We start from the raw sequence: 12,615 nt of genomic DNA, 5'->3' as shown, positions 1-12,615 counted from the left end.
GGGAGTTCATGTGTTGTACTCTTTTTCCTGTCCTTGGTTTCCCATTTTGCCACATTGGTTTTGGGGTTTTCCAGGAGATGTTTTAATGAGGCAACATTAAGCATGCAACGAACATGTACCGGATGTGTCGATCAAGGGGGAGTGTTATAAACCAAATGATGATCGACCATGGACCAGCCCGTACTGCAGGCCCAATCCGGGACATGATAAACACAACCAGAGACTATGTGTTTATCTAGTATATATTCCATGTATATCTGTAACATAGTGTTTATCCTTATCCTTATCTTGTTAGGATAAACATGAACTTATGATAGTCTAATACCTTGTATATATATGGACCTTCTGGTCGACAGTAATGAGAACAGAAGTATTTCCCCAACACTTCATTTGCAACACAAACAATATTAAAGATATCGTTCATTATTATATAATTGTATAAAATATAACATTGGAAATCTCTCAACTACAGTTTTCTATCAAATAAAATTGTTTGATATGAATTTTTCAAAAAATTTAAAGACGTCATAATTAGATATTAATAAAGTAAAAACTCTATAAATTAATAATGTAGAAACTATGATATTAAAAAAAATTATAGAGTTATTAATTTCAAAAATTGCTGGAATTTTTATTTTAAAATATTTTTAACAAAATAAAGAATAATTGATTTTACCGTATATATACTAATTAAATTTTTGAAATTAGATTTTTAAGTTATTTATATTGTTTTAGTTGGTGTATATAAAATATTATAAAGTTTAAATGTGGTTTAGATATACTTTTACTAAATATTAAAAAGAATATTAAAGTGTTAATAAAATATAGAAAGAATACAATTATTTGTTTGTACTTATAATATATGTATATATATGTATTTATAATGTATATATATACAAAAATTATCAATTTATGATTTTAAGAAAATCATATATGTACACAGGATTTTCTAAAATATTATTATATTATTATTTTATCGATTATGTCATATTTTGAGTCGATCTAATTCGGAACCAAAATCTTTTATTAATAAATAGCATTCATTAATTTATTGAATATTAATTCGTAGAATTTCTAATGAGGTGATAAATTCCGAAACTTTTAATGTGCGTGACCTCAGTAACTTGATTTAAAGATTTTGAAATCTACACATTTTGCGATATTCGAGTTGTTGCCTTCACGGATTTTTGTCTCTCTAAATGCATAACACAGACGAAATATCTGTTGAACTGAAGAGAAGATAGAAGGTGTTGGAAGAGTTTGGGAGAAGGTGGCCGATGGTACAAAGATAGGGCAAGACCTTCAGGAGTGTCCCTTGGTATCCAGAAGTGATCTGATGGTTGTGCAAAGATAGGGCCAAGTCTAGGAGGGACTTAGAAGCATATAGTTGAGGAGAATGGTCGAGTGTGCAAACTTAGGGCGAGGCCGTACGGAACGTACGGACCTGACCGATCCGGAAGTTCAAGACTCGACCATCTGAGCCTATTTGGAGTTGGTGCAAAAATAGGGCAAAGGATAGCTCTTAAGAGAAGAAGACAAAAGAGGCTCTTAAGAGAAGAAGACAAAAGAAGAAGCTGGCGCCAAGACAGGCTGTCTATGAGCTGTGTGAGCTGTAATTTGTCCCAATGGGTTTTCCTTGTAAGGTTTTTAATGAGGGAGACTCTTCAGAGTTCCAAGCTTGGCTTAGGATCTCCTAAAGTCAAGCTTGAGGGGGAGTGTTGAACTGAAGAGAAGATAGAAGGTGTTGGAAGAGTTTGGGAGAAGGTGGCCGATGGTACAAAGATAGGGCAAGACCTTCAGGAGTGTCCCTTGGTATCCAGAAGTGATCTGATGGTTGTGCAAAGATAGGGCCAAGTCTAGGAGGGACTTAGAAGCATATAGTTGAGGAGAATGGTCAAGTGTGCAAACTTAGGGCGAAGCCGTACGGAACGTACGGACCTGACCGATCCGGAAGTTCAAGACTCGACCATCTGAGCCTATTTGGAGTTGGTGCAAAAATAGGGCAAAGGATAGCTCTTAAGAGAAGAAGACAAAAGAAGAAGCTGGCGCCAAGACAGGCTGTCTATGAGCTGTGTGAGCTGTAAAGAAGAAGCTATAGTGACCTTGTATCTGAACAGATACAAGGGCAGGTTCATGGGAGCCTTTAGCCAGCCAATAAGGAGCCAGCCTTCCCTTTGACCAGATTTGAATTAACCAACCAGGCACCAAAGAGAGTTTAACCAATCAGATGAGGCTATAATGACCAGATCAACTCTCCATCTCGTCCCTCCATCCTTCTAGTCTTTTATGAGCCATTAGATGTAGGTTTTAAGTTTATGGAATGTAAAGAGCATATATAAGCCTCTTATGATCATTTTGTAATCTTTAAGTGAGTAAGGGGGTTTCCCCTCTCCTTCTCTAATCTGAAACACTAATCTTCAGTCTCTTATTCTCTCAGTCTCTCTAGTCTCTTAAGTCTCTTAATATTTGTTCTTAAGTCTCTCATACACTCATAAACACTCTCACCAATCTCTCTCTCTATATCACCTAGAACAAGCTCTAATCATTCTTCATTGAAGCTTATACACACACATATACTACCAGAGTAGAGATCTCTTTAAAAATCATACCTTTAAAGGTGAGAGCTGCTGAGAAAGATCAGACAGCAAGGTTGGAGGAGATTCAAGTAAAGGTGGAACCTTTAAAGGAGGTAGCTGCTGAAGAAGGTCAGACAGCAAGGTTGGAGGTTCATGAAGCCAAGGGCGTGATCTATAGTCTAAGAAAAGGGAAGAACGAGTTGTATCAGCTTGTGGAGAGGCTGAGAGAAGTAGAATCAGAGTTGAGTATGGTGAAAACTCATACAGCAAGTCCGAGTTGGTATCAAGGAAGGAGGAAGCAAGATGTGATCTTTGGCTTTCTTATGGGAGAGATTTGTGAGCTAGTTGAACACATGTGTGATGTGTGGGAGATAAACAAGAAGCCAGATAGATGGAAGAGAGGTACAAGCTGCAAGAAGGGAAAGTTGAGAAAACTTTCTAAGATGTGGGTCATGATGAGCAGATTATGGAGAAAGGATATCAAGGAGAGTATGCAAGTAGGAGAATGCTTGTACTCAGCTTACATTGGAGAATCAGTAGAGAGCAGTGGGGTTATGAGGAAGCTAGAGACCAAAGGAGCGGATGAGCCTGTCACAAAGGAGGAATGGGATGAGTTTGTCAAGTATGTGTATGCTTTGGCTACGACCCGGAGACAAGGTGCTCCTGCCAAAGCATCCACATCCAACAAACCCATCATTGTTGATTCTGGAGCAAGTCATCACATGATTAGTGACAGAAGCTTAATGAGTGATGTAAAGAAAGCTACTGGGGGTGTGATGATAGCTAATGGTGATAGGATTCCAATAGAAGGAGTTGGAAAGCTCAAGCTATTTGATAAAGACTCAGATGCCTTCTACATGCCACAGTTTGCTTCAAATCTACTATCTGTGAGGAAAGCCACAATTGATCTTGGCTGTCAAGTAGTATTCAGGCCAGATGATGTTGAGTTCCAAGATTTGAAGACTGGAAAGGTCATTGGGAGAGGAGACAGCAAGAATAATCTATACCAGCTCCAATTGGCTAAGATCTCTAAACCCTTCGATTCTATGTGTTTGAGTAGTACTTATGAGAAGATTGATAGTATTACTTGGCATGCTAGATTGGGACATCCTCATGCTCGTGCTATTGAATTGATAATTCCTAATATGTCATTTAATCACTTGGAGTGTGAAGCATGCATATTAGGAAAGCATTGTAGGACTGTTTTTCCAACATCAGAAACTACTTATGAGCATTGCTTTGATCTAGTTCATTCAGATGTGTGGACTGCTCCTTGTTTGTCTAGAGATAGCCAGAAGTACTTTGTGACATTCATTGATGAGAAGTCTAAGTATACTTGGCTTACATTGCTTCCATCTAAAGATAGGGTGCTAGAAGCATTTATGAACTTCCAAGCATATGTATCTAATCAATACAATGCTACTGTGAAGGTACTGAGATCAGATAATGGAGGTGAATACATCAGCAATGCCTTCAAGAACCATCTAGCCAAGCATGGGATTGTGCATCAGACTAGCTGCCCTTATACACCACAGCAGAATGGTGTAGCTGAGAGGAAGAACAGGCACTTGATGGAGGTGGCTAGATCAATGATGTTTCATGCAAATGTCCCAAAACGTTTTTGGAGTGATGCGGTTCAGACTGCTTGCTATCTCATCAACCGGGTTCCAACCAAGATATTGAAGAATCTGTCTCCATTTGAAGTGTTGAACAAGAGCAAACCTGTCATTGATCACCTACGTGTCTTTGGGTGTGTGTGCTATGTCATGGTTCCAGGACAGCAGAGAAACAAGCTGGAGGCAAAGAGTACTAAGGCTATGTTCATTGGTTACTCTATCACTCAGAAGGGGTACAAGTGCTATGATCCTGAAGCAAGGAGAGTGATGGTATCTAGAGAAGTGAAGTTTGTTGAAACAAAAGGTTATTATGAAGAAAAGGAGTGGGAAAATCTGAAGGATTTGTCTCAAGCTCCATCTGATAAGGCAACAATACTGAGAGTGTTGTTAGAGAAGCTTGGGATAGGATTATCCCAGGATCAGGAAACCGGAAGGAGAGAGTCTTCCAATCAGAGTGGTGGAGCTGGAAGAACAACTCCTCTTGATCATGAGAGGGGGAATGGAACTGAATCTGGTGAGCAAGAGCAAAACCAAGAGGATTCAGGTCTTCATGATCAAGATACATCACAAGAAGTTGAGAACAATGAGGTTCAGTCTAGTGGAGAAGTGGATGAGGTTCAGTCTAGTGGAGAAGAACAAGCTGGACCGGCCAGTTCAGAAGAAGAGCAAGTGGAGCCGGCTAGTGTGCAAACTGAAGATCAGGTTCAAGCTTTGAGGAGGAGCACAAGGATAAAGAGGGATCCTTCCAACTGGGTAAACACGAGAGTGTACTACAATGCCCAGGCTGTGGAGCATCCTTCTCAAGCCGTGTGTTCCTTTGCTGAGTTTCCAGAGGAGCATTATGCCTTTATGATTAGTCTGGATGAGAGTTATGTACCAAGGACTTATGAAGAAGCTATGTTAGACAAGGAATGGAAAGAATCAGTGGGAGCTGAAGCAGGTGCTATGATCAAAAATGATACATGGTATGAGAGTGAGCTGCCTAAGGGAAAGAAAGCTGTATCTAGTAGATGGATCTTCACAATCAAGTATCTAGCAAATGGACAGATTGATAGGAAGAAGACCAGATTGGTTGCAAGAGGATTTACACAGACCTATGGAGAGGATTACATTGATACCTTTGCACCAGTAGCTAAGCTACATACAGTTCGGATTGTGTTGTCCATTGCAACAAACTTGGAGTGGGATTTGTGGCAGATGGATGTGAAGAATGCTTTCTTACAAGGTGAGCTAGAAGATGAGGTATACATGCTTCCTCCTCCTGGTCTTGAGCATCTAGGAAAACCAGGAAATGTTTTGAGATTGAAGAAGGCAATATATGGGCTGAAACAATCACCTAGAGCTTGGTACAGGAAGCTGAGTACAACACTCAATGGGAGAGGCTTTAGGAAGTCTGAATTAGATCACACTCTCTTCACCTTGACAGGACCTTCAGGGATCATTGTGATTCTAGTGTATGTGGATGATTTGATTATCACAGGAGTGATAAGGCTGGGATTAAAGCCACTAAAGAGTTCCTCAAGTCTGTGTTTGACATCAAAGACTTGGGAGAGATGAAGTATTGCTTGGGGATTGAGATATGCAGATCCAAGGAGGGTTTGTTTATGTCTCAAAGGAAGTATACACTCTTAAGTGAGTAAGGGGGTTTCCCCTCTCCTTCTCTAATCTGAAACACTAATCTTCAGTCTCTTATTCTCTCAGTCTCTCTAGTCTCTTAAGTCTCTTAATCTTTGTTCTTAAGTCTCTCATACACTCATAAACACTCTCACCAATCTCTCTCTCTATATCACCTAGAACAAGCTCTAATCATTCTTCATTGAAGCTTATACACACACATATACTACCAGAGTAGAGATCTCTTTAAAAATCATAATATCTATATATGTGTAAATTTATATGTATACGCAATCATCATCAATTTATGATTACGCAAATGCAAACAATCGGAGCGTACTAATAACTTCTATCTTAGAGTGATCCCAAGACTCGATATTTCTCTTATTCTGACAATTTGACAATATGCAGATTGACTGCCCACAAGTATCTGAATTGATGAATACGTTTCCTCCCTATGTAACAGTGAGCAATGTTGTTATTGCCTAGAGAAGAGATTTATATGTTTCTCAATCAGATGAACTAGTAAAGCAGTAATGAGTTTAAACTATCTGAAATTGTACTACACTGATTCAAAGTACTCATCAAAACGCAAAATGTCCAACATATCATTACTCCGTTCCAGAAATGTCTTGAAAATTAAACTCATCACCTCGAAAGAGGTTGAAATCAACGCCAACTCGATGGCCAATACGGATGAATCCCATATCCAGTCTTCCAATTATCCAAGTAAACCACTTTCTTCACAGCCCAGAAGGATACAAACAGGGCCACAAGCATCACCAATCTCTGAACATTAAGGTTCCTAACTCGAACAAGGACATTAGTGACAAACGCCAAGAGCAATCCAACCACAGTGTACAAGAACCCCACAGCGAATCCCTCAGCTCCAAGCTGCATCCCAGATCCTTGGTAGAAGAAAACGAGCTTGTTCGGGTCGTTACGATCCTGAAGAAACATAGGCATCTTCCTGATGATGTTGTGCATTGTTCCTGCAACGCTGAAGAAGTAGATGAAGATAGCACCTGATAACCAAAGCCTACGATCATGAAGAAGAGTCTCTCCTTTCAGAATACGTTTGATGACAAACGGAGTCGCGATCACGATCATGGCTACGATGACGCTGATCTGCGCCTTGGAGAGAAACGGCGGCCGTTGGATCGGGCCAACAGTTAGTTTGGTTCTTTGCTCGACGAACTCAGCCATGGATTCAGCTAACCTAGCGAAATCAGACTGGTCCATTTGACCAGATTCATCGCTTAGTTTTGATGTTGAACCGCTTACAAGACGGATGTGAGGGAGAGCGTTAACGCCGAACCGCTGGAAGGAAGATTGGGATCGCGAGAACTCGATCTCGCAGAAGAAAAGTTTGTTTAGATCGGATCCGTTGTTGTTAGCGAGGAAGTTAGCGGAGACGAGGCCGAACTCGCGGCGGAGCTCTTGGAGACGGAGCTCGGTTTTGCTGTGGAGCTGAGTGGCGTCGAAGAAGACGAGGATCGAGTAAGGTCGTGGTGTGGGAGAGGAGATGAGGAATTTGGAGATTCCATGGTCGTCGAGATGGATCACGCCTGATTCGGAGTTTGATCTGAGGGAAACGAGTTCGTTGGTGAGATCTGAATCGGAGTCGGAGTCGGAGTCGGAGAAAGATGCTGATGCGAATGATGATACGGCTGCTAAGAGGAAGAGAAGAGATACGAGTTTTTTATTGATCGCCATTGTTGATCGACCTCACTTGAAGGTTTGTCTCTCTCCAGGAAAAAAAGAGAAAGCCTCTGTTCTGGCAGGAGAAGAAGGTCTACGAACTCTTGATTTTTCCGTCTCGCTGGTTCTCCACGGTGGACGTTTTTCATTGGCTAGCATATCCACTTGGCCAATTTTGATTCGTCGTACAATTCTGCAGCTTAAGATTTTCAATTTATCCACGTGGATAAATTTTGATTAACTAGATTGTACCCATTCGGGTTCGGTTCGAATCTAATCGGTTTTCGGGTTTAAAGATTTCAGCTCCATTCGGGTATTTATAAATTTCGGTTCGGATTCGGTTCAGATCTTTGCGGGTTCAGTTCGGATTCGGATAACCGATTTAAATTATTTTTAAAATTTTATTATTCATTATATGCTTAAATTTTTTTAAAATCTATAATTCAAAATAAATATATTACATATAAATTTGTATAATATATGTCAAAATACCTAAAATTAACATATAAATTGGCTTGATTTAAATATTTGGATAGAAAATCAATAGATATTTCAAGCATTTTGGTGTTTTGAATATATTTTAGCCATTTTAGACATTTACTTTTGACTATTTATGTATATTTTCAAGTATGTTAGACAACTTTAAAGTATCTTATATATTTTGGATGATTTTAATATATATTAAATCTAAAAATAAGTAATATATTTAGGTATATAAATCTATTTCGGTTACATTCGGGTACCCGAGATACTTCGGTTTCGGTTATTTAGATACCAAAATTTTGAATCCGTACGGATATTTAATCAATTTCGGTTCGGGTTTGTTACTACTTTTTCGGATCGGGTTCAGTTCGGTTCTTCGGATCCGGGTTTTTTGCCCAACCCTAGTTTAGGAGGTTATTGGTTAGTGAATTCTCATGAATTTTGAAAATTTTGAGATTCTATTGTTATTAATTCTTGGATTTCAAAAGTCTTAATAGAATCCATTATTATTGGTTAAAATTTTTCAAATTCCTTGTTATTCAAAATGTTTACTTAAGTTATTATTGATTCTCTAATTCTAATTAAATCTAGTGTTATTGGGAGATGGATTTTATTCATTTTTACTCATAAAATTCAACTTTCAAAATATCATATGTATCCATGTGACTTTCAAAATCCATGTGATACAAATATAGAGAATAACAAATATAGAGAACAAAATATTTATTCTTACCAAATATATTTTGCACTTTAAATCCAAATTATATGTCCAAAACTATAATTCATTACAATTTTATATACTTTTACATTTTAATATATAATTATATTATGTTGTTTTATCATTTTTGAATATATAATTATATTTGTAAATATTAAAGTTTTAAAAATAAAATTTTTGAAGTAGTTGCAAAAAGCATTTTTGAATTTCAAAAATATATATTTTTTTTAAATCTATTTTTTTTAAAGTACAAATTTGAAAAACATATAATTCTAAACTAACAAAAAATTAAAAAAAATAGAAAATTACTAAAACAATTATAAAAAGTTCTAATTTATAAACATATAATTTGAAATATTTTTTTATTATTTATATATCTATAAAGCAATGAGTAAAATAGTCTTTTTCCTTTTTAATGAAACTTCTTTTAATCATTTTCCTCTTTGAGTGCTTTTTGGTGACAAAAAGAAATTATTTAAGGGAATTTCCCAATTTTTTATGTGTCACTATTATTATTATTTTTTAATTTGAAAAAAAAAGAATCTGTATAATTTAGAGAAATAAATAAATTATATATTTAGTTGACAAAAAGAATGATTAAAAAAAGTAATACAAATTCATGAAAATCTATACCAATCTAAAAAAGTTATGATCAAATTTCATAAGTCAATCTATATAAATTTTCACAATCCACGTAACTTTTTTAAATCAATCAATTTTTAAAATTCACAAACTCTATATAAATTCATCTCCCAGTAAATTTTATAGACTTTTAACCCTTTTTACACACAACTATAGATTCTTGGTTCGCGCTACGCGCAGATTAATTGATTTAAATTTGTTAAATTTATCACTTTTTATTTGTATATAATATTTTGTATCTTACACTTTTCTGCTTATTTTAATTTAACCTACATTTTCATGATTCAAAGTTTTTTTTTACCTTTTTATTAAAAGATTTTATATATATGAACAATTCACCAATATTTGCGTGGCAATGTATTTGTTTGTTTTATATCTTTCGAACATATTTTTGAAGTAAAATGATTTTTGTGAGTAATTTAATAATGTTTTTTTGTCATCAACAATTTAATAATGTTTATATGGAAAAATATAATCATTTATCAATTTTCCAGTTGCATCTTTTCATTTTCAGTCTTCATGATGTTAGTATAGTCTAATCACTCTCATAAACATTTACCATATATGTAGCTAACCAATAGTGGTTGTTTAGGTATACTTTACTTTTATGTAAATTTCTTAAATTTAATATAAAATTAAAATCATATACTCCGTCCTTTCCAAGAAAATCTATGTTTTAGAAAAAATTGTTTCAACTTACATTTTTATTGTATTAATTAAAGATAAATTGTTAACTTCAAAAATATTTTTTTTGTTATTGAAATTCTATTGGTTAAAGGTTATGAAGAATAGTTAGTAACAAAATATAATGTACTGTTTATCAAAATTTCATATGTTTTCTTAATATGTATAATTTTTTTTTAAACATACATCTTTTTGTAACAAAATGAGTATATTCGTTATTATAAAGAATACTTTTTATTTGACTCATTTAAAATTGAATAGTATATTGTTGTATGGTTTATAATTTTTATAAGTAGTTATGCATTCTTCATTTATGCTAACCGGAATTTTACGATTTCTCATTTTCAATACTTGAAAGTCAATTATAAAAATATACAAAATAGTTTGAGACATCCTCGAATAATTTGGATTTTTCTTTGATTGAAAATAAAGTTATACTGTATATCTACACTAAACATATCATTTTCAATGCAATTTAAATATTTTAATCAATTTAGGAAGGCTCTTTATTTTTTTTAACCAAAAAACCATAACAATTACTAAAAGTTAAGTACTTCTCTTTTCCATTTCATATCAAATATTCCCTCTTTTATTTAAAGATTGATGTTTAAGGTATTTTTCGCCCATAATAAAAATAACTAATATACTATTTTAGTTATTACTTTTTGGTTTTATCAATAAAGTTTAACCACTTAAAATTTAACATTTAATTTGTGTTTTAATTTTAATAAAAATGCATTAATTATATCCTAAAACATCAATCTTTTGTATACAAAATAGAAAGCCAAAAAATCAATCATTTGTATACGGAGGGAGTACAGTTTTAACATTTAAATTTTATTTAATTATCAGTGTCATTTTAAATTTAAAATGCATATATTAAACAAATATTTTATTTTTTCCTTATTTTTAATTCATTAATTAATAAAACCAAACAAAATTCTACAAAAGATGTTTTATGGTTATACACATAAATTAATTTTTTTTGTCAACAACTTTACATACTCATATTGACTCTGTGAACCACACCGGGAGATCTTGATCCATGTAAACTACAAAAGACGTTTCCTTCCTAGCGCTTCGTGCTAAGCTATCCGCCTTTTTGTTCTGCGTTCTTGGTACATAGATAATCTCTGCACGGAGAAAACTCTCTTTCAGGCTCTTTATATCTTCCAAATAACTTTCAAACGCTGGTCATTCTTCTGGTTCTGAAACAATTTTCACCAATTGAGAACAATCTGTTGCAAACGTAACCTGAAATTGTCGTAAGTTTCTCATACATTCCATTGCCCATAGTAGCGTTTCCTCTCTGCATGAAGTGGAGAGAGGGTAGCCCATACATTCCTTGCCCCCATCAAGCCCTCAAATCCTTCTAAAGTATTGTACCGTCCTTGACCTGAAAAAATATCGTACTCTTTCCAGGAACCATCCGTGAAACACCATCTTCCGGGAATTGACGGAAGAGTCGTAGCCTCTACCTGTGGAATCTTCTTTTGTTCGTTCAAAATCGGTGCCTCAACCTAGAGTGTAGATTTCGTTTCTACCAATTTAAGGGTATCCCTAGGATCCATATACAGGTTACTAAAGACTTTATTATTTCTTCTTTTCCAAATGTATCATAGTATCCATGCAAACTGATGGTCCTCCATCTGTAGAACAACTCTCCAGATGAGATGATCCATGTTCACGATGAGAGAGATTGTTGGGAAAATAGCTGGATTTGTTGGAATCTTTGAAAGAGCCCACACCTGAAGTGCAGGAGGACATTCAAAAAACACATGGTTGATCAATTCCTCATCAACTCTACATCTTGCACAACAAGTATCTCCTTGTATCCCTCGCGCTTGCAAATTCTTCTTAACTGCTATACACCCTGTCACCAATTGCCATAGAAAATGTTTAATTTTCTGTGGACACCGTATTTTCCAACAAAATGCCTTCAAAACATCAACTGTGGGCCTAAACAATAATGGTGGTTTTTCCTTATCTGGGTATATCCTTTCAACCTGATATCCAGATTTAACCATATATTTTCCATTGTTTGTGAAATGCCATCCTTCCTTATCTGCCATCCGAGTTCTACTAAGTAGTATACTTTCTATCATTTTCACATCCTATGGGTCCACCAAAGCCCGAAGCGCCTGCGAATTCCATCTTCGCAAATGAAGATCAATAAGAGAATCCACTGTCAGGTCTGGGTAAAGATTATGCAGCAACGTAGCATTCCAGAAAACATTCCAAATGTTCCAGACGAATATCCAAGGGCCAACACAACAGAAATTGGTTCACACCAATCGTGAAGACCAGTTGGCCACGCATCGATCGACAAGGTTGCTTCTACATCGTTCGACAGGGTAACACCAACGTCGCTCGACAATGCACCTTCACCATCGATCGATAGACATTACGAATGTGGACATCGCGCTTATGACATCTATGGAGCCAGAGAGTTCAGATGGGAACAGAAGGACGAATTTGGGGTCTACAAAGATGAGTCTGGATATGCAAGGAGCGTAGCTAGTGAGATGATCCCTGTCACCAAGGACAACATCAGAAAAATTCTGGAGAGAGCATCCCTATT

At 35.8% G+C, this 12,615-nt stretch overlaps 1 protein-coding gene across 1 annotated transcript; it reads right to left on the bottom strand.

The window, feature by feature from the left end:
• Positions 1-6,266: 6,266 nt before the first annotated feature.
• LOC106336591 (probable dolichyl-diphosphooligosaccharide--protein glycosyltransferase subunit 3B) lies at positions 6,267-7,593 on the bottom strand. Its single transcript, XM_013775457.1, has one exon. It carries the CDS (start codon positions 7,520-7,522, stop codon positions 6,476-6,478), a length of 1,047 nt encoding a protein of 348 aa, XP_013630911.1. The 5' UTR covers positions 7,523-7,593; the 3' UTR covers positions 6,267-6,475.
• Positions 7,594-12,615: the final 5,022 nt, after the last annotated feature.

The sequence above is a fragment of the Brassica oleracea genome, chromosome C4 (assembly GCF_000695525.1).
Source record: "Brassica oleracea var. oleracea cultivar TO1000 chromosome C4, BOL, whole genome shotgun sequence".
NCBI lineage: Eukaryota > Viridiplantae > Streptophyta > Magnoliopsida > Brassicales > Brassicaceae > Brassica > Brassica oleracea.
This window is presented reverse-complemented; position numbering and strand designations above follow the sequence as displayed.